Below are 20,466 nucleotides of genomic sequence, written 5' to 3'. Positions count from 1 at the left end.
GGCATGGGATCTGCTCAGGCTCTCGGTGGGGCATTTCAGGGGAGGCCTCTAGAGATGGAGGGTTGGGGGTCCTACCACACTCTAAATTTTCAAGGATACTCAGATATAGAGGGAACATGTGTTGGGGACACCTTGCGCCTTGAGACCAAGAGCAGCGCCAGACCAGGTATCCACACAGCAGACCTGGTGCGCCCTTTGCAATCCTTGTGCCAACACAACGTATGTTTGCCCACCTAACTGCCCATGCCGGACCCTGTCCACCTTTCCGACTAGCAGCTGTGGCAGTAAATGACAGGGGGGTGGGGGGGGGGGGAAGAGAGGCCACCCTGCAATGTTTGGAACATTTACAAAACACCCACACCCCCTCCCCCAGCGAGCTGTACAGTGCAGGCCGATGTGAAGAGCAGAAAACAGGCCTCACCCCCCCCCCCCCCTCCCCCAAACCAAGACATGCTTCACGTTAGGAGCGGGGGCGTAGCTTCAGGGCGGGTGTTTGGGGTGTTCCACCCCCCCCCCCCCCGCCCACAATAAAGGCACTTCTTCGTAAAAAGTTAGTACAGGTGCTTTCAGTCGGATTTGATAAGGTGTCAGACTGCACCTGGACTTTTTAACACACACAGAAAAAAAGAAAACACACACTCCCCATGTCTTGGTTTTGAAAGTCTTCAAAAATGTTGGTTATTTTACAAAATATTGCAATTTCTCTGGCATTAGCCCAACCAATCCGCATTCCTCTCCTTGTCCACTGCCCCGTAAGCCCCTCCCTGCTTGAAGTATATTCTATTTAACAATATATTGTTGGAAAATCTGAAGCTCGCCCCCCCTCCCCCCAATCTTACTGACCTAGCTGCGCGCCTTTACAAGAGCACAGACTAACCCGCCTCTATATGTTTAATAAGGAAAGAGAGGCGAGCTCCCGCCACCATTTGGCAGAGCCCCACCCAACATACAGCTGAACCCCAAGTTCAGTCCACATCGCAACGCCTGCCAAGTGACTTTTGTCATTCATAAAATCCGGACTTTCCTCCCAGCTCTTTGAAATCCGCGTCTTGGGCACCGAGATTCGCGGATTTTAAACAGAGATTCGCGGCTGGCCCCGGAGCCCCAAAACTACCCTGAAATCAAAGGCCTGGTCTTACATAAATAAAATACTTTACTACAAACCAGTTGTCGTGCCTTCACAGAAAGAAAAAAAAACATCTGGGCCCCTAAAATGCAGTGAACTGTAAAGTGTACGGCGAAAGTGTTGGAATTGATGAGTCGGCGGCTCCGGGCAACCACAGACCCGCAGCCCATTGAAGGGCGGGATAATGACCGCCGATGGTTCCCCAGCTGCCGGCACCATGGGAGCAGCTATTGTCCGCTGAGTGGCGAGAGGGAGCCGGGGGAAGGGGGAGCCCGGGAGAGGCGAGGGAGAGGCGAGGGAGAGGAAAAGAGGAGAGCCTCAAAGAAGGGAGAACGAAAGGGGAGAAAAGACACAAAGGAAGAAAAAAGGGTAGACACTGCACAGAGGCAAAAGCAGGGAAGGAAAGACACAGAGAAGATGGAAGAGCCAAGGAAGAAAATAAAGGGAGTAAAAAAACGGTGACAAAAGAAACAGGGGAGGAAGCATGGGAAAAATACACAGAGGAAAAAGCACAGAAGAAAATGCACAGAGAAAGACATAAGGAAAAAATACACAGAGAAAGAATCAGGTGAGGAAAGACACATGGGAAGAAGCAAGGGAGAAAAACACAGAAGAAGAAGCACAGGAGAAAATGCACCGAAGAAGAAGCAGAGAAAAATACACAGAGAAAGAAGCAGGGGAGAAAAGTCACTGGGGTAGAGGGGAGAACATACACAGAGGAAGAAGCACAACTGAAAATGCACAGAGGAAGACACATGGGAAAAATACACTGAGAAAGAAGCAGGAGAGAAAAGACACAGGGGAAGAAGCAAGGGAGAAAAGACACAGGGGAAGAAGCAAGGGAGAAAATACACAGAAGAAAAACACAGGACAAAACGCACAGGGAAGACGCAGAGAAAGAAAAACACATAGGAAGAGGCAGGGGAGAAAATGGAGGGGAAAAGTTCAGAGAGGGAGGAAACGGCGACACAAAGAGAGAAAGAAGCAGGGAAGGATATACAGATGGCGAAATAAGCAGGAGAGAAGAAACATGGGAAAGTCCAAGACAGGGGAGGAAGAAGCAGGGAATAAGAAATATGGGGGAGACCCGGAGAGGAGGAAAGGGCAGGAGAGAGCCTGGGAGAGGGAAGGAAAGGGTAGAAGCTGAAGACTGCACAGAGGAGCGTCCATGAGGCAGAAAGAGACAGCAAAGAGGGAGTCTAAGACAGGGGAAGGGGATACTCCCAGAGAGATGTGAAAAGTGAGATCCGGAAAGAGGAGGCGTAGGAGAGACATCCAGAAAAGACAGAGAGAGTCGCGGAGGGGATGTGAGGAGCCTTTGTAGAGGGGATGGGACAGCTAGATAGAGACCCTCAGAGAGAGAGAGGAGCCGAAGGAAGGTAATCTGAGAGAGGGAGAGGCTAGAAGAGAGCGCCGGAAGAGCGGCGCACGGGGAGAGCCCTAGAGAGACGGGCACGGGGCGCCCGGCAGAGGCGGCGAAGACGGCGAAGGGAGGGAGATGAAAGGTCCTAATTCGGATGTGCGTTATTTCTTCCGACGCGCGCCCTCCCTCTTGCGCCGGCTCTCCGGCGGGCAGTAATCCCCGGCGCTGCGTTTCCTTCCCCCCACTATCTATCGACCCAGCAGCGCCGGCTCCGGCTGCTCTGTGGAGGCTGTGACAACCCCGAAAAAGATCAATACCGCATGAATAAAAAGGAAGCCGGGCTCCTCTCGCGCTCGTTCACTCTGGCCGTGCGCACAGACGCGCGGGGCCGCCCGAGCTGGGCCGGCGATGCTGCCGCCACGGCCGCTCCTGGGCCGGGGCAGTCGCTGCTCCCAGGCCGGGGGCTGTCACAGGCTCCCACCGCCGCCGTCACAGGCTCCCACCGCCGCTGCCACGGGCTCCCACCGCACCCTCCTCAGCACCGCAGTGTCCTTACCGTTGGCCGCCCGCAGTCCGAGAGGCGCCTTCAGTCTCCAGCCATTCTCAGAAGCGGCCCGCTGGAGCACGAACGGCATGGGCAGGGGCACGAACATCGCGGCGCCGCTTCTGAGGCTGGGTCCTCCAACCTCGCATCCCCCGCCGAGGAGCTCTGTCAGACCGTGGGGGGGGGGGGGGGGGGTGCTGGGGAGGGCGTGCGCCGTGCGTGTGCCGTGTGTGTGTGTGAGCGCGCCTGGGGAAGGGGCCAAAGGACACTAAACAAATGAGCTGGGAGTGCTGTGGGGGGGAGGGGGGGCACTATTGTGTGTCTGTCACTTAGCACCGAGGGGTGAGTGTGCAGGTACCCCCGGCTGCAGACACACACACGCACGGCGCCTGGTCCTCACAGAAGCGGGGTCTTCGGGAGCGCGAGGGGGCTCCAGGGGGACCTCATGCTCAGACCCTTGGAGAGTGTGCACCTGGGGAGGCAGGGGGTGAACGCGTGTGCATGAGGTGTGTGTGAGTGCATGTGTGCGTGTGTGCATGGGGGTGTGTGGGCCAGGACCGGCACGGAAGACAACAGCCCCCGAGCAGCAGTTCCTCGTGCGAGCTCGGCTAGTTCATAGTGAATATTAATGCCTGGCTTTTTTTCTTCTCCCAAGCCAGTTCTTAACAATACATCCCCCGCTCCCCCAACCCCTCCCCCGCCACCCTCCCCTTCGCTCCCCACCCCCCACGCTGCTGCACACGCCAGCGCTCATCCACACTTTCGCGGCACCCTCCTCTCCCGTGTCTAACAGATGACATCCTTCCAAGGAGACACGGAGCCTCCATCGTTTCACAGTGTCCCCGCCGCCAGTTAGCCCCCCAAAGCAGGCCTAGGCTTCCCACCCGAGCACCAGGATGATGGGGTCCCCTCCTCTTTCGTCCCCTTCCACCCCTGCTAGGACAAAGGCAGCGGCCACTCGGTCGGACCAAGCGCGAGGGGCATATTGGCGGGGTGCACCTGTCTGTCCCGGGTTCAGGGGGACCCCTCTCTTCCCGCCCTGTGGGTCAGCTGCTGGCCAGGCACGACAGGGGAAGAAAGACCCCCTATCGACGCCCTAAGGAGGGCTAGAACTGGGGTACCACGCATCAGATCATCCCAGACGTCAGAATGAAATATTACATGTATCAATGTGTGTAGTGTGCGGTTGCACAGTGCGAGGAAACCGCGACGCTTTTGCACCATTGGTGTGTGTGGGGGGAAGGGGGCTATCTTAACCCCCTTCACTCTCCTCATCTCTGCCCCTGTCTCTCTCGCCTCGGTGGCCCTGGCACACCTCCTGCACGCTCACTCACTATCACGTCCTTTCACTCATCTTTTTTCCACCTCTTTCTCACTCTTTGTTCTCTCCCCCTTCTTTCCTCCGTCCGTTCCCTCTTTCTTGGTCCTCTCGCCTCACATCGCGCTCTCCATCACGCCGGCCAAATAACTTTTGTTACTTCAGTGTGCTCTTCCCGTTTGGTGTCAGGCCCTGCTCGCTCCTCCCGCCCCTCTTTCCGTGTCTTGCCTTCTCTCGCTCATGCTCGCCTTCCTTCTCTCTTCTGTGCGGTCTCCCTGGGCCCGTCTCTCCTTCCTATCATTACTTTGAAGATCCTTTCTCTTTCTTTCTTTGTCTTTTTTCCGCTTTACGTTGTTTTCATTTATTTTTTCTCTAATCCTCCACCTTATTTCTCTGCGTATTTTTTAAATTATTAAACTAATAAAACTTTTGACGATGTTTACAAACCTGCATCACTCCCGTGGAATATTAAACACATTTTCTACAAACGACGTGTGGATTGCGTCTTTTGTGATATCTTTCATTTTATTTTATGTTTAAAAGGGGGATTCCGCACTTCTCACAATGTGTCTCTTTTCTAAGAATTTCAAACAAGGTGTTTCTCATCTCCTTTTAAGTCGTGCCTCTTTCTGTGATCTATTTCTTTGTTTACCCTGTTACTACTTCACACACTCGCGTTGTCGTGTGTTTACATGAGGTGTAACTGCCAGGCACCGAAGCTTCGAGGCACCTCCCACCGCCTGCACCAAGCTTCGAGGCACCTCCCACCGCCTCTCACTTTCTTCTCTCGCCTAGTTTCGCTTTCTCTCTTTCGTCACTCCAGTGAGACACATCTGCTCTCCCCCACGCTACACCTTTTCTCACACCTCTGTCCCTCTGCCCCCTTCCCTCTTTCTGTCTGAACTCACTCCCTCGCCCCCTCTATCACTTCTCAGCCTCTGTCCCTCCCCTGCTCTCTCCTCTCGCACACCAGCCCTTCTCACAAGCTTCCAGCTCTCCCACTTGCTGTCTTTTTCACACACCTGTCCTCTCCTCCGTCCACCTCTCAGTTCACTTCCCCATCCTCCCATCCCTGTTTCCTTTCCCCACACATCTGCTCTGGTTCTTCCCCTTCGTTCTTTTCTGACATTTCTTTCCGCTCATCACTTGCTTTTCTCAAATCTCTCCCCCCCCCCACTTTCACCCCCCACCTCTGCCCCTCTCCCCCTGCTTCTGACTCTCACTTCTGCCAACGTCCCCACCCCCGTATCTCTTTCTGTATCTCTGCTTCATCTTTCCTGTTTTCTTCTTTCACACATTTGCCCTCTCCCATGTTCCTGTTTCTTCTCTCACACTTCCGACCTTATCTATTATTTCCTTCTCTCACACCTCTATCCCTCTCCCTTGCTCTTGTTTTATTCACTCAAACCTCGGCACCTCTCCCATGTTCCTGTTTCTTGTCTCAAAACTCTGCTCCTCTCACGTGTTCTTCATTTCTACTCTCAAACCTCTGCCCCTCTCCCTTTCAGTTTTCTTCCATCAAACCTCTGCATTTTTTACTTTTTTGCTGGTTTCTTCTCTCAAACCTCTGCCCCTCTCCCTTTCAGTTTTCTTCTATCAAACCTCTGCATTTTTTACCTTTTTGCTGTTTTCTTCTCTCAAACCTCTGCCCCTCTCCTCTTTCAGTTTTCTTCAATCAAACCTCTGCATTTTTTACTTTTTTGCTGTTTTCTTCTCTCAAACCTTTGCCCCTCTCCCTTGTTCACTTTTTCATCCCTCACACCTCTGCCCCTCTCCTGTGTTCCGGTTTTCTTCTCTCACAACTCTGCCCCTTTCCATTGTTCCTGTTTTCTTCTCTCATACCTCTGCCCCTCCCCCTTGTTCCTGTTGTCTTCTCTCACACCTCTGCCCCTCCCCCTTGTTTCAATGTTCTTCTATCACAATTCTGCTCCTCTCCGTTGCTCCTATTTTCTTCTCACACCTCGGCTTCTCTCCCTTGTTCCCGTTGTCTTCTCTCACAACTTTCCATCTCTCCCTTTTTTCATGTTTTCTTCTCTTCCAACTCTACCCCTCCCCTAGTTCCAATTTTCTTCTCTCACACCTCTGCCCCTCCCCATTGTTCCTGTTGTCTTCTCTCACACCTCTGACCCTCTCCCCTTGTTTCAATTTTCTTCTATCAGAATTCTGCTCCTCTCCGTTGCTCTTGTTTTCTTCTCTCACACCTCTGCCCCTCCCCATTGTTCCTGTTTTCTCCTCTCACACCTCTGCCCCTCCCTATTTGTTCCAAAGGTCTTCTCTCACAACTTTCCATCTCTTCCTTTTTCATGTTTTCTTCTCTTCCACCTCTGCCCCTCCCCTAGTTCCAATTTTCTTCTCTCACACCTCTACCCCTCCCCCTTGTTCCTGTTGTCTTCTCTCACACCTCTGCCCCTCCCCCTTGTTTCAATTTACTTCTATCAGAATTCTGCCCCTCCCCGTTGCTCTTGTTTTCTTCTCTCACACCTCTGCCCCTCCCCATTGTTCCTGTTGTCTTCTCTCACACCTCTGCCCCTCCCCCCCTTGTTTCAATTTTCTTCTATCAGAATTCTGCTCCTCTCCGTTGCTCTTGTTTTCTTCTCTCACACCTCTGCCCCTCCCCATTGTTCCTGTTTTCTCCTCTCACACCTCTGCCCCTCCCTATTTGTTCCAAAGGTCTTCTCTCACAACTTTCCATCTCTTCCTTTTTCATGTTTTCTTCTCTTCCACCTCTGCCCCTCCCCTAGTTCCAATTTTCTTATCTCGCACCTCTACCCCTCCCCCTTGTTCCTGTTGTCTTCTCTCACACCTCTGCCCCTCCCCCTTGTTTCAATGTTCTTCTATCAGAATTCTGCTCCTCCCCGTAGCTCTTGTTTTCTCCTCTCACACCTCTGCCCCTCCCTATTTGTTCCAAAGGTCTTCTCTCACAACTTTCCATCTCTTCCTTTTTCATGTTTTCTTCTCTTCCACCTCTGCCCCTCCCCTAGTTCCAATTTTCTTCTCTCACACCTCTACCCCTCCCCCTAGTTTCTGATGTATTCTCTCACACCTCTGACCCTCCCCCTTGTTTCAATTTTCTTCTATCAGAATTCTGCTCCTCTCCGTTGCTCTTGTTTTCTTCTCTCACAACTCTGCCCCTCCCTAGTTGTTCCAAAGGTCTTCTCTCACACCTCTGCCTCTTACCTTGTTCCAATTTTTTTCTCTTACAACGCTGCTTCGCTCCTTTTTTCCTATTTTCTTCTCTCACAGCTCTGCCCCTTTCTCTTGTTCCTGTTTTCTTCTCTCACAACTCTGCCATTGTCCATCTTACATATCTTTTTCTCATAGATCGCACCCCTCTTGCACCTCTAATGCGCCCATACAGTTTTGCCCTGCTATCCCTTTCTCCCATTTCTTCTCCTACACCTCTGACCCTTTCCCTTTTCCCACAGATCCCTTTTCTCACACCTCCTCTACCTACTTTCTTCTCTCGGGTATTTGATCTGCCTTCACCTCTAAGCTCTCTGTCCCTCACTCGGTTGTCACTCCTTTGTTCCTTCACACCTGTGCTCTTCCCTCCTTTCCTCTCATACTCCCCTGCAACCCCCCCACCGCTCACTACCCTCTCACATATCTGCCCCTCACACCCTGCTCCCTCTTCTCACGCCCCTGCTACCTCCTCTTACGCCCCTGCTCCCTCTTCTCACGCCCCTGCTCCCTCTTCTCACGCCCTTCTCCATTCAAACACGTCCCTGCTGCCTTCTCTCATGCTTCTGCTCCATTCCCTCACACATTGCTCCCTTCCCTCACGTCCCTGCTCCCCCTCTCACACCCCTTCACCCTCCTCTCACACCTCTGCTCTTCTTATTTCCGTCTCGTCCCCCCCCCCCCCCAACTGTTGCGAATGTGATACAAATGAACACAGCCAGGCCGGAGCTCTACAACAGGCTCCGCCGTGGAGTAAATTGATCGCCCGCGCGCCCAACTCCTCAGTTACTTAAAATCAATTCTGTTTTAACGACTCGTACGGGGCTGTGAAGTGGGCGTGAGGGGCGTGACCCCGGGGCCGTCTTCACTAGTAAACTGATGCAAACACAGGCTCCGGATGGGAAATTCCAAAGCGTTGAGACAGCCCCACGTGCGCCCTCACCCTGGGGTGGGCAGATACCCCAACTGAAGGTGGCACCCTGCATGCCCCACCCCCCATTGAGCATACGGCTGCATTATCCCTAACTTCACAAGAGATTCCTCCCGCCTCACCCTACACTAGGGTGCCCTCCCGCCTCACCTCAGGACAGGGGGCCCCTCCCGCCTCACCCAGGACAGGGAGCCCCCTCCCGCCTCACCCCAGGACAGGAAGCCCCCTCCCGCCTCACCTCAGGACAGGGACCCCCTTCCGCCTCACCTCAGGACACGGAGCCCCCTCCCGCCTCACCCAGGACAGGGGGCCCCTTCCGCCTCACCCTACACCAGGGAGCCCCCTCCCGCCTCACCACAGGACAGGAAAAAGCCTCCTGCCTCCCCCCAGGATAGGGAGCCCCCTCCCGCCTCACCCAGGACAGGGAGCCCCTCCCGCCTCACCCAGGACAGGGAGGCACCTCCTGCCTCACCCCAGGACAGGGAGCCCCCTCCTGCCTCACCCCACCCCTGGGAGCCCCTCCCGCCTCATCCCAGGACACGGAGCCCCTCCCGCCTCACCTCAGGACACGGAACCCTCTCCCGCCTCACCTCAGGACAGGGAGCCCCCCCCTGCCTCACCCAGGACAGGGAGCCCCCTCCCACCTCACCCCTGCCCAGGGATCCCCTCCAGCCTCACCCCAGCCCAGTGAGCCTCTCCCGCCTCATCCCAGGACACGGAGTCCCCTTCCGCCTCACCTCAGGACAGGGAGCCCCTCCCACCTCAGCCAGGACAGGGAGCCCCTCCTACCTCACCCAGGACAGGGAGCCCCTCCCGCCTCACCCCAGCCCAGGGAGCCCCTCCCACCTCACCCCAGGACGGGGAGCCCCCTCCTGCCTCACCCCAGGATAGGAAGCCCCATCCCGCCTCACCCAGGACAGGGAGCCCCCTCCTGCCTCACCCTACACCAGGGGGGCCCCTCCTGCCTCACCCCACCCCAGGGAGCCCCTCCCGCCTCATCCCAGGACAGGGAACCCCCTCCTGCCTCTACCCACCCCAGGACAGGGAGCCACCTCCTGCCTTACCCAGGACAGGGAGCCCCCAGCCCCCTCCTGCCTCACCCCAGGACAGGGAGCCCCTCCTGCCTCACCCCAGGACAGGGGGCCCCTCCTGCCTCTTCCCAGGACAGGGAGCCCCTCCTGCCTCACCCCAGGACAGGGGGCCCCTCCTGCATCACCCCAGGATAGGGAGCCCCCTCCCGCCTCACCCAGGACAGGGAGCCGCCTCCTGACTCACCCCAGGACAGGGGGCCCCTCCCGCCTCACCCAGGACAGGGGGCCCCTTCCGCCTCACCTCAGGACACGGAGCCCCCTCCCGCCTCATCTCAGGACTTGGGGCCCCTCCCGCCTCATCTCAGGACAGGGGGCGCCTCCTGCCTCATCCCAGGACAGGGAGGACAGGGAGCCCCCTCCTGCCTCACCCAGGACAGGGGGCCCCTTCCGCCTCACCCTACACCAGGGAGCCCTCTCCCGCCTCACCCAGGACAGGGAGCCGCCTCCTGACTCACCCCAGGATAGGGAGCCCCTCCTGCCTCATCTCAGGACTTGGGGCCCCTCCCGCCTCATCTCAGGACAGGGGGCGCCTCCTGCCTCATCCCAGGACAGGGAGGACAGGGAGCCCCCTCCTGCCTCACCCCAGGACAGGGAGCCCCCTCTTGCCCCGACCACTGGGGTGTAGGAGACAATAAGTTTGGGGGGGGGGGTGGTGGGGTGCGGACATGCTGCCTTGGGGAGAGACGAGTCAAGTGTGTGGTTTGGCTCCGAGCCGAGGCATCAAACGAGGCAAACCAAGCATCAAAAGTCAGGAAAAAATAAAATAAAAACTTTAGAATAAAAAAAACGCAACGTCTCTGTGTCCATCTGATGATATCACTGAATTGACTTGTATTTACTGAAAGGATATAGATTTTTTAAAAACAATGAAACATTGGAGAATTACCCCATTTCCGTCGTTGCCACAAGTTGCTCAACATGTGGCATTGCGTTTTTCATTCTATTTATATGGTAAGTTTTTATTAAATTTGAAGCGAGATTGTTTTATATTAAATCAGGTTTCTGTACAGTGCAAATTCTGTGCTGAATTACTTCAGTGTCTTTTCAGACGGGATGGTTAAAAATAAGACATACAGTGAAGTAAAGCAATGCGCCCCGGAGCGCCCACTTTGGTCAAGTGGGGGAGCCGGGATTCGAGTTCAGGATTGCATCTTGTACAGTCCCGGGCATGCAGGGTTACAGCCTCTTCGCTTCCACCCAGCGCCAAATGTCAGTGCTTTGTGTTCAGTCATTCAGTTAATGGTATTCAGTTAGTACATAGAGTTCAATAATGGCACTCACCATCTAAAACTGACACTCTTCACTCATACCTACCTGTGCTTACTCATAAGAACTAAGGGGGCTGCAGGAGGGAGCTCTGTGGGGGCGGTGGGGCCATGCTGCAGGAGGGAGCTCTGCGGGGGCGGTGGGGCCATGCTGCAGGAGGGATCTCTGTGGGGCGGTGGGGCCATGCCGCAGGAGGGAGCTCTGTGGGGTGGTGGAGCCATGCCGCAGGAGGGAGCTCTGCGGGGGCGGTGGGGCCATGCTGAAGGAGGGAGCTCTGTGGGGCGGTGGGGCCACGCTGCAGGAGGGAGCTCTGTGGGGGCGGTGGTGCCATGCCGCAGGAGGGAGCTCTGTGGGGCGGTGGTGCCATGCTGAAGGAGGGAGCTCTGTGGGGGTGGTGGGGCCATGCTGCAGGAGGGAGCTCTGTGGGGGCAGTGGGGCCAAGCTGCAGGAGGGAGTTCTGTGGGGGTGGTGGTTGAGGTGTTGAGCCTCCCCTAAAATACAGTAACCATGCTGCAGAAGGGAGCTCTGTGGGGGCGGTGGGGCCATGCTGCAGGAGGGAGTTCTGTGGGGGTCGTGTTTGAGGTGTTGAGCCTCCCCTAAAATACTGTAACCATGCTGCAGGAGGGAGCTCTGTGGGGGGCGGTGGGGCCATGCTGCAGAAGGGAGCTCTGTGGGGGCGGTGGGGCCATGCTGCAGGAGGGAGTTCTGTGGGGGTAGTGGTTGAGGTATTGAGCCTCCCCTAAAATACTGTAACCATGCTGCAGGAGGGAGCTCTGCGGGGGCGGTGGGGCCATGCTGCAGGAAGGAGCTCTGTGGGGTGGTGGTTGAGGTGTTGAGCCTCCCCTACAATACTGTAACTGCTGCAGGAGGGAGCTCTGTGGGGGCGGTGGGGCCATGCTGCAGGACGGAGTTCTGTGGGGGGGAAGGTTGAGGTGTTGAGCCTCCCCTAAAATACTGTAACCATGCTGCAGGAGGGAGGTCTGTGGGGGCGAAGGGGCCATGCTGCAGGACGGAGCTCTGTGGGAGTGGTGGTTGAGGTGTTGAGCCTCCCCTAAAATACTGTAACCATTCTGTAGAAGGGAGCTCTGTGGGGGCGATGGGGCCATTCTGCAGGAGGGAGCTCTGTGGGGGCGATGGGGCCATGCTGCTGGAGGGAGCTCTGTGGGAGTGGTGGGGCCATACTGCAGGAGGGAGCTCTGTGGGGGTGGTGGGGTCATGCGGCAAGAGGGAGCTCTGTGGGGCAGTGGTTGAGGTGTTGAGCCTCCCCATAAATACTGTAACCATGCTGCAGGAGGGAGTTCTGTGGGGGCGGTGAGGCCATGCTGCAGGAGGGAGCTCTGTGGTGGCGGTGGGTCCATGTTGCAGGTGGCAGCTCTGTGGGGGCGGTGGGGCATGCTGCAGAGGGAGCTCTGTGGGGTGGTGGTGGAGGTGTTGATCCTCCCCTAAAATACTGTAACCATGCTGCAGGAGGGAGCTCTCTGGGGGTGATGGGGCCATGCTGCAGGAGGGAGCTCTGTGTGGTCGGTGGGCCATGCTGCAGGATGGAGCTCTGTGGGGGCGGGGGGGCCATGCTGCAGGAGGGAGCTCTGTGGGGGAGGTGGGGGAGGTGTGTAGCCTCTCCTACAATCGTTTTTTCTCAAGCCTGCTGAGCAAGAAGTAACATGAACATGAAACAGCATCTACTGCCTCCCCTCACTCATCTCCTGCCTCCCCCTCTCACTCATCTCCTGCCTCCCCTCACTCATCTCCTGCCTCCCCTCACTCATCTCCTGCCTCCCTCACTCATCTCCTGCCTCCCCTCACTCATCTCCTGCCTCCCTCACTCATCTTCTGCCTCCCCTTACTCATCTCCTGCCTTCCCTACTCATCTCCTGCCTCCCTCACTCATCTCCTGCCTCCCCTCACTCATCTCCTGCTTCCCCTCACTCATCTCCTGCCTCCCCTCACTCATCTCCTGCCTCCCCTCACTCATCTCCTGCCTCGCCCTCTCACTCATCTCCTGTCTCCCCTCACTCATCTCCTGCCTCCCCTCACTCATCTCCTGCCTCCCCTCACTCATCTCCTGCCTCCCTCACTCATCTTCTGCCTCCCCTTACTCATCTCCTGCCTCCCCTACTCATCTCCTGCCTCCCTCACTCATCTCTACCTCCCCTCACTCATCTCCTGCCTCCCCTCACTCATCTCCTGTCTCCCCTCACTCATCTCCTGCCTCCCCTCACTCATCTCCTGCCTCCCTCACTCATCTCCTGCCTCCCCTCACTCATCTCCTGCCTCCCCCTCTCACTCATCTCCTGCCTCCCCTCACTCATCTCCTGCCTCCCTCCCTCATCTCCTGCCTCCCCTTACTCATCTCCTGCTTCCCTTCACTCATCTCCTGCTTCCCTTCACTCATCTCCTGCCTCCCTCCCTCATCTCCTGCCTCCCCTTACTCATCTCCTGCTTCCCCTCACTCATCTTCTGCCTCCCCTTACTAATCTCCTGCCTCCCCTTACTCATCTCCTGCCTCCCTCACTCATCTCCTTCCCCCCCTCACTCATCTCCTGCCTCCCCTCACTCATCTCCTGCCTCCCCCTCATCTCCTGCCTCCCCTCACTCATCTCCTGCCTCCCCTCACTCATCTCCTGCCTCCCTCACTCATCTCCTGCCTCCCCTCACTCATCTCCTGCCTCCCTCACTCATCTTCTGCCTCCCCTTACTCATCTCCTGCCTTCCCTACTCATCTCCTGCCTCCCTCACTCATCTCCTGCCTCCCCTCACTCATCTCCTGCTTCCCCTCACTCATCTCCTGCCTCCCCTCACTCATCTCCTGCCTCCCCTCACTCATCTCCTGCCTCGCCCTCTCACTCATCTCCTGCCTCCCCTCACTCATCTCCTGCCTCCCTCCCTCATCTCCTGCCTCCCCTTACTCATCTCCTGCTTCCCTTCACTCATCTCCTGCCTCCCTCCCTCATCTCCTGCCTCCCCTTACTCATCTCCTGCTTCCCCTCACTCATCTTCTGCCTCCCCTTACTCATCTCCTGCCTCCCCTTACTCATCTCCTGCCTCCCTCACTCATCTCCTTCCCCCCCTCACTCATCTCCTGCCTCCCCTCACTCATCTCCTGCCTCCCCCTCTCACTCATCTCCTGCCTCCCATCACTCATCTCCTGCCTCCCCCTCTCACTCATCTCCTGCCTCCCCTCACTCATCTCCTGCCTCCCCTCACTCATCTCCTGCCTCCCTCACTCATCTCCTGCCTCCCCTCACTCATCTCCTGCCTCCCTCACTCATCTTCTGCCTCCCCTTACTCATCTCCTGCCTTCCCTACTCATCTCCTGCCTCCCTCACTCATCTCCTGCCTCCCCTCACTCATCTCCTGCTTCCCCTCACTCATCTCCTGCCTCCCCTCACTCATCTCCTGCCTCCCCTCACTCATCTCCTGCCTCGCCCTCTCACTCATCTCCTGTCTCCCCTCACTCATCTCCTGCCTCCCCTCACTCATCTCCTGCCTCCCCTCACTCATCTCCTGCCTCCCTCACTCATCTTCTGCCTCCCCTTACTCATCTCCTGCCTCCCCTACTCATCTCCTGCCTCCCTCACTCATCTCTACCTCCCCTCACTCATCTCCTGCCTCCCCTCACTCATCTCCTGCCTCCCCTCACTCATCTCCTGCCTCCCCCTCTCACTCATCTCCTGTCTCCCCTCACTCATCTCCTGCCTCCCCTCACTCATCTCCTCCCTCCCTCACTCATCTCCTGCTTCCCCTCACTCATCTCCTGCCTCCCCCTCTCACTCATCTCCTGCCTCCCCTCACTCATCTCCTGCCTCCCTCCCTCATCTCCTGCCTCCCCTTACTCATCTCCTGCTTCCCTTCACTCATCTCCTGCCTCCCTCCCTCATCTCCTGCCTCCCCTTACTCATCTCCTGCTTCCCCTCACTCATCTTCTGCCTCCCCTTACTCATCTCCTGCCTCCCCTTACTCATCTCCTGCCTCCCTCACTCATCTCCTTCCCCCCCTCACTCATCTCCTGCCTCCCCTCACTCATCTCCTGCCTCCCCCTCTCACTCATCTCCTGCCTCCCCTCACTCATCTCCTGCCTCCCCTCACTCATCTCCTGCCTCCCTCACTCATCTCCTGCCTCCCCTCACTCATCTCCTGCCTCCCTCACTCATCTTCTGCCTCCCCTTACTCATCTCCTGCCTTCCCTACTCATCTCCTGCCTCCCTCACTCATCTCCTGCCTCCCCTCACTCATCTCCTGCTTCCCCTCACTCATCTCCTGCCTCCCCTCACTCATCTCCTGCCTCCCCTCACTCATCTCCTGCCTCGCCCTCTCACTCATCTCCTGCCTCCCCTCACTCATCTCCTGCCTCCCTCCCTCATCTCCTGCCTCCCCTTACTCATCTCCTGCTTCCCTTCACTCATCTCCTGCCTCCCTCCCTCATCTCCTGCCTCCCCTTACTCATCTCCTGCTTCCCCTCACTCATCTTCTGCCTCCCCTTACTCATCTCCTGCCTCCCCTTACTCATCTCCTGCCTCCCTCACTCATCTCCTTCCCCCCCTCACTCATCTCCTGCCTCCCCTCACTCATCTCCTGCCTCCCCCTCTCACTCATCTCCTGCCTCCCCTCACTCATCTCCTGCCTCCCCTCACTCATCTCCTGCCTCCCTCACTCATCTCCTGCCTCCCCTCACTCATCTCCTGCCTCCCTCACTCATCTTCTGCCTCCCCTTACTCATCTCCTGCCTTCCCTACTCATCTCCTGCCTCCCTCACTCATCTCCTGCCTCCCCTCACTCATCTCCTGCTTCCCCTCACTCATCTCCTGCCTCCCCTCACTCATCTCCTGCCTCCCCTCACTCATCTCCTGCCTCGCCCTCTCACTCATCTCCTGTCTCCCCTCACTCATCTCCTGCCTCCCCTCACTCATCTCCTGCCTCCCCTCACTCATTTCCTGCCTCCCTCACTCATCTTCTGCCTCCCCTTACTCATCTCCTGCCTCCCCTACTCATCTCCTGCCTCCCTCACTCATCTCTACCTCCCCTCACTCATCTCCTGCCTCCCCTCACTCATCTCCTGCCTCCCCTCACTCATCTCCTGCCTCCCCCTCTCACTCATCTCCTGTCTCCCCTCACTCATCTCCTGCCTCCCCTCACTCATCTCCTCCCTCCCTCACTCATCTCCTGCCTCCCCTCACTCATCTTCTGCCTCCCTCACTCATCTTCTGCCTCCCCTTACTCATCTCCTGCCTCCCCTCACTCATCTCCTGCCTCCCCTCACTCATCTCCTGCCTCCCTCCCTCATCTCCTGCCTCCCCTTACTCATCTCCTGCTTCCCTTCACTCATCTCCTGCCTCCCTCCCTCATCTCCTGCCTCCCCTTACTCATCTCCTGCTTCCCCTCACTCATCTTCTGCCTCCCCTTACTCATCTCCTGCCTCCCCTTACTCATCTCCTGCCTCCCTCACTCATCTCCTTCCCCCCCTCACTCATCTCCTGCCTCCCCTCACTCATCTCCTGCCTCCCCCTCTCACTCATCTCCTGCCTCCCCTCACTCATCTCCTGCCTCCCTCACTCATCTCCTGCCTCCCCTCACTCATCTCCTGCCTCCCTCACTCATCTCCTGCCTCCCCTCACTCATCTCCTGCCTCCCTCACTCATCTTCTGCCTCCCCTTACTCATCTCCTGCCTTCCCTACTCATCTCCTGCCTCCCTCACTCATCTCCTGCCTCCCCTCACTCATCTCCTGCTTCCCCTCACTCATCTCCTGCCTCCCCTCACTCATCTCCTGCCTCCCCCTCTCACTCATCTCCTGCCTCGCCCTCTCACTCATCTCCTGTCTCCCCTCACTCATCTCCTGCCTCCCCTCACTCATCTCCTGCCTCCCCTCACTCATCTCCTGCCTCCCTCACTCATCTTCTGCCTCCCCTTACTCATCTCCTGCCTCCCCTACTCATCTCCTGCCTCCCTCACTCATCTCTGCCTCCCCTCACTCATCTCCTGCCTCCCCTCACTCATCTCCTGCCTCCCCTCACTGATCTCCTGCCTCCCCCTCTCACTCATCTCCTGTCTCCCCTCACTCATCTCCTGCCTCCCCTCACTCATCTCCTGCCTCCCTCACTCATCTCCTGCCTCCCCTCACTCATCTTCTGCCTCCCTCACTCATCTTCTGCCTCCCCTTACTCATCTCCTGCCTCCCCTCACTCATCTCCTGCCTCCCCTCACTCATCTCCTGCCTCCCCTCACTCATCTCCTGCCTCCACCTGGCCCGCCTGATTTTGCTAACAGACCGATCTTATGAGCTGCTCGACTCCTCAATGACCACCACTAAAAACTTTAGTTTGCGCCTCAGATCACAGCACCTCATAGTGACCTGGGTTTGTTTCCATTTGAACGTATGGGGGGTATCGTCCCCTGCATCTCCTTCACTCCAGATCTGGGGTTGAGGTGAGATACACCCCATGCACTGCAGTTCCCACGCACATGCCTCCCATGCCTCTGCCCTCGAGGTTGCCTGCTCCTTTCTGCTTCACACCTCTTGGGAACTCTCCTCCTGGCTCACCATTTAGGACCACGCCAGCCTCATATCCCCAATGTCGAGAAGCCTCCTTCGGTCTCAACCTTTGGGGGAGTTTCCTCCCGCTTCAACCCACTAAAGAGTCCCTTCGCCTCACCCCAAACCTGAGGGGCCTTCTCTTGTCACAGTCCTCAGGAGACCCTCCTGCCTCAGTCATCAATGTAGCTACTCCTGCCTCAGCTTAGAGTAGCCTCCTCCTGTCGGAACCCTCAGGGGAGTGTCCTCCTGACTCAAACCTCTGAGGAGGTTCATTCACCACCCCAAGGAACCCTTCTGCCTCAGCCCTCGGAAGAACCCCCACCTGCCTCAGCCCTCAGAAGAACCTCTCCTGCCCGACACATCTGAAGGACCTCCTCCTGCCTTAGCCCCCGGAAGAACCTCCGCCTGCTTCAGTCCTCAGAAGAACCTCTCCTGTCCGACACATCTGAAGGACCTCCTCCTGCCTTAACCCTTCGAGGCGCCTCCTCCTGACTTGTCCACTCTGAGGAGCCTTCTCCTACATCAACCCTCTGAGGAGCCGTCTCCTGTCTCAGAGCTGGGATAAGTCTTCTACTACCTCAACCCTATGAGGAGTCGCCTCCTGCCTCAGCCATCAATCAATCAATCAAGATTTTTATAGTGCGGATGCTTCACCTGTGAGGGTCTCGAGGCACTGTGGGGTCCTGCTGCAGGATTCCGCTGCCTGTTTCTATTGGTTGAATATCCAGGTCTTGACTTGAGGTCCTTCCAGAACTGTTGGAGCAACAGACCTGCCATGAGGTGTAGGGGGAGAGTGTTCCAAGTCTTAGCCGCCAGGTGGGAGAAGGAGCGGCCTCCGCTGTTCACCCTGCAGATGCGCTGGATAGCTGCTAGGGAGAAGGATCTAGTACGGAGTTCCCAGGTAGGTTAGTGAAAATTCACTCGTTTGTTGATGTACGCCAGTCCTTTATTGTGTAGTGCCTTGTAAGTGTGGGTGAGCAGCTCGAACTGACATCTCTTCGCGACTGGTAGCCAATGGAGTTTCCTTAGGTGAGGGGCTGTGTGCGTCTGTCTGGGAAGGTCGAGGATGAGCCTGGCTGCTGTGTTCTGGATGGTCTGGAGTTTCCTCAAGAGTTGTGTGGTGATTCTTATGCTGAGGGAGTTGCCGTAGTCAACTCTGCCAGTGGTGCGAGCTTGCGTGAAAGTTCTGCTGGAGTCGGGTGGGATCCATCTGAAGACATTCCTGAGCATTCGTAGGGTGAGGAAGCAATCGGAGGAGACGGCGCCGACCTGCTTCTTTTTCGATATCTGTCTGTCGAGGATGATACTGAGGTTGCAGACGTGTTTGGTGGATTTGGGGGTAGTGCCCAGCTCAGGTGGTCACTAGTCGTTGTTCCAGAGGGTGTCCTTGCCTCTCCCAAAGATAGAACTTATGTCTTGTCTGCGTTGAGTTTGAGACAGTCGTTGTTCATCCAGATGGCCTCCTCCTTCATGGATTTTTGAAAGTATAAGTTGAGGGTTGTTGGTGTAGGAGACGATGTTGATTCAGTGGCTCCTGACGATGGTAGCCAGGGGTGTCAAGTATATGATAAAGAGGGTTGGGCTGAGGGATGAGCCATGAGGTACACTGTGGGTCGTGTTCTTAGGGAGCGAAGAGTAGGGTGGGATGATGATCTTCTGAGTCCTTCCTGTGAGGTAGGAAGCGATCCACTGAGGGCCGCTCCTAGGATTCCGATCTGGGGGAGTCTGTAGATCAGTGTGTGGTGGGATACGGTGTCAAAGGCTGCTGAGAGGTCGAGGAGGATGAGGGATGCTATGTCTCTGTGGTCTAGCAGCCTTCTGATGTCATCCGAGGCTGCGATTAGCCACGTGCCTCTCTTACCTTAATTCTGCCCCACCGCCACATGAGAGCCTCTTCCTGCCTGGGCACTTGAGGAGCCCGAGTCCTCCTAGAAGCCCTCTCTTGCCCCATGTTTCTGATTGAAAATAACATCTAGAAATACGAAGAAATAGCAGGATTGCTGACTGGTAATGACAATCTATGGTGAGGAAAATGCAACTAACATTGAACTGACATAAAATAACAAGGGAAAGCAACATAATAAAATTCCCAACAGCTACAACAACTCTAAAATTAACAGTGATCCTTGACGGAACCACAGCTCTAAACCTAAATCTATCACAAACGCTAGCATTAACAGGGACTGTAACTCGAGCCAACAGCACAAACCGTAACTCCAACACAAACCCTAATATCAACAGTGATTCTTACCCTATCTACAGCCGACCCCTAAAGCTCACACAAACCATAAAATGAATAGCGACCCTTACTCAAACTAAGTAAGTGTTCGCACTTACTTACTTAGTGCAAACACTAACATTAAGAGCGACAGTAACTCCAACCACAGACCAAACCCTAACTGTAACACAAACCCTAACATTATTAATGATCCTTACCCAAAGTACAGCCCAGCCCTGTATCTAACACAACCTCCAGTATGAACAGCAAACCTTACTTGAACCATACAGCGCATACCCTTACATCTACAACTCACCATAATATTAGCCATGGTTCTTAGATGAACCACATCACTAACCCTAAATGTAAACAAACCCTAACATTACAGCAAACCTTACGCAAAACACACCACAAAACCTACCCTATACTCGCAATAGTAATAGAGATTCCAACCCGTACCACAGCCCTAACTCCAACTCTAACACAAACTCTAAATCTAACACAACCACAATATTAACGGCTGCCTTTACCCGAACGACATCCTGAGCCAACAACTAAAATAAACCCAAATATTAGCAATAATGGTTATAGGAAACACAGCTCTAACCCAAAGTCTAAAACAAATCTTAATATTTGAAACACAGTCCTAACCATAAATCTAAAACTAACCCCAATTTTTGAAACACAGCCACAACTGTAAATCTAATGTTAACACTAATATTGATCCTTACCAGCACTGCACCCCTGACCCCTGACCCCTACCTCTAACCTGAATCCTAACATTCACAAAGATCCTTAACCACACCAAAGGTCTAGGCTTAAATATAGCACAAACCCTAATACTACAGTGGCCCTTACTCAAAATGCAGTGCATTCCCCGCACACTACACACACTAAC

At 55.8% G+C, this 20,466-nt stretch overlaps 1 protein-coding gene across 1 annotated transcript in view; it reads right to left on the bottom strand.

Annotated features, from left to right (window-relative positions):
• Window positions 1-3,174, bottom strand: part of POU2F2 (POU class 2 homeobox 2) — a 296,979-nt gene extending 293,805 nt beyond the window's left edge. The window contains exon 1 of the mRNA XM_085615591.1: window positions 3,046-3,174. Coding sequence (XP_085471717.1) covers window positions 3,046-3,142 — 97 coding nt within the window. The 5' untranslated portion in view covers window positions 3,143-3,174. The remainder of the gene's footprint in view (window positions 1-3,045) is intronic.
• Between the last annotated feature and the right edge of the window lie 17,292 nt (window positions 3,175-20,466).

This window comes from Triturus cristatus, chromosome 7, assembly GCF_964204655.1.
Source record: "Triturus cristatus chromosome 7, aTriCri1.1, whole genome shotgun sequence".
Classification (NCBI taxonomy): Eukaryota; Metazoa; Chordata; class Amphibia; order Caudata; family Salamandridae; genus Triturus; species Triturus cristatus.
The sequence above is the reverse complement of the archived record's forward strand: the minus strand, read 5'-3'. Positions and strand labels throughout refer to the sequence as shown.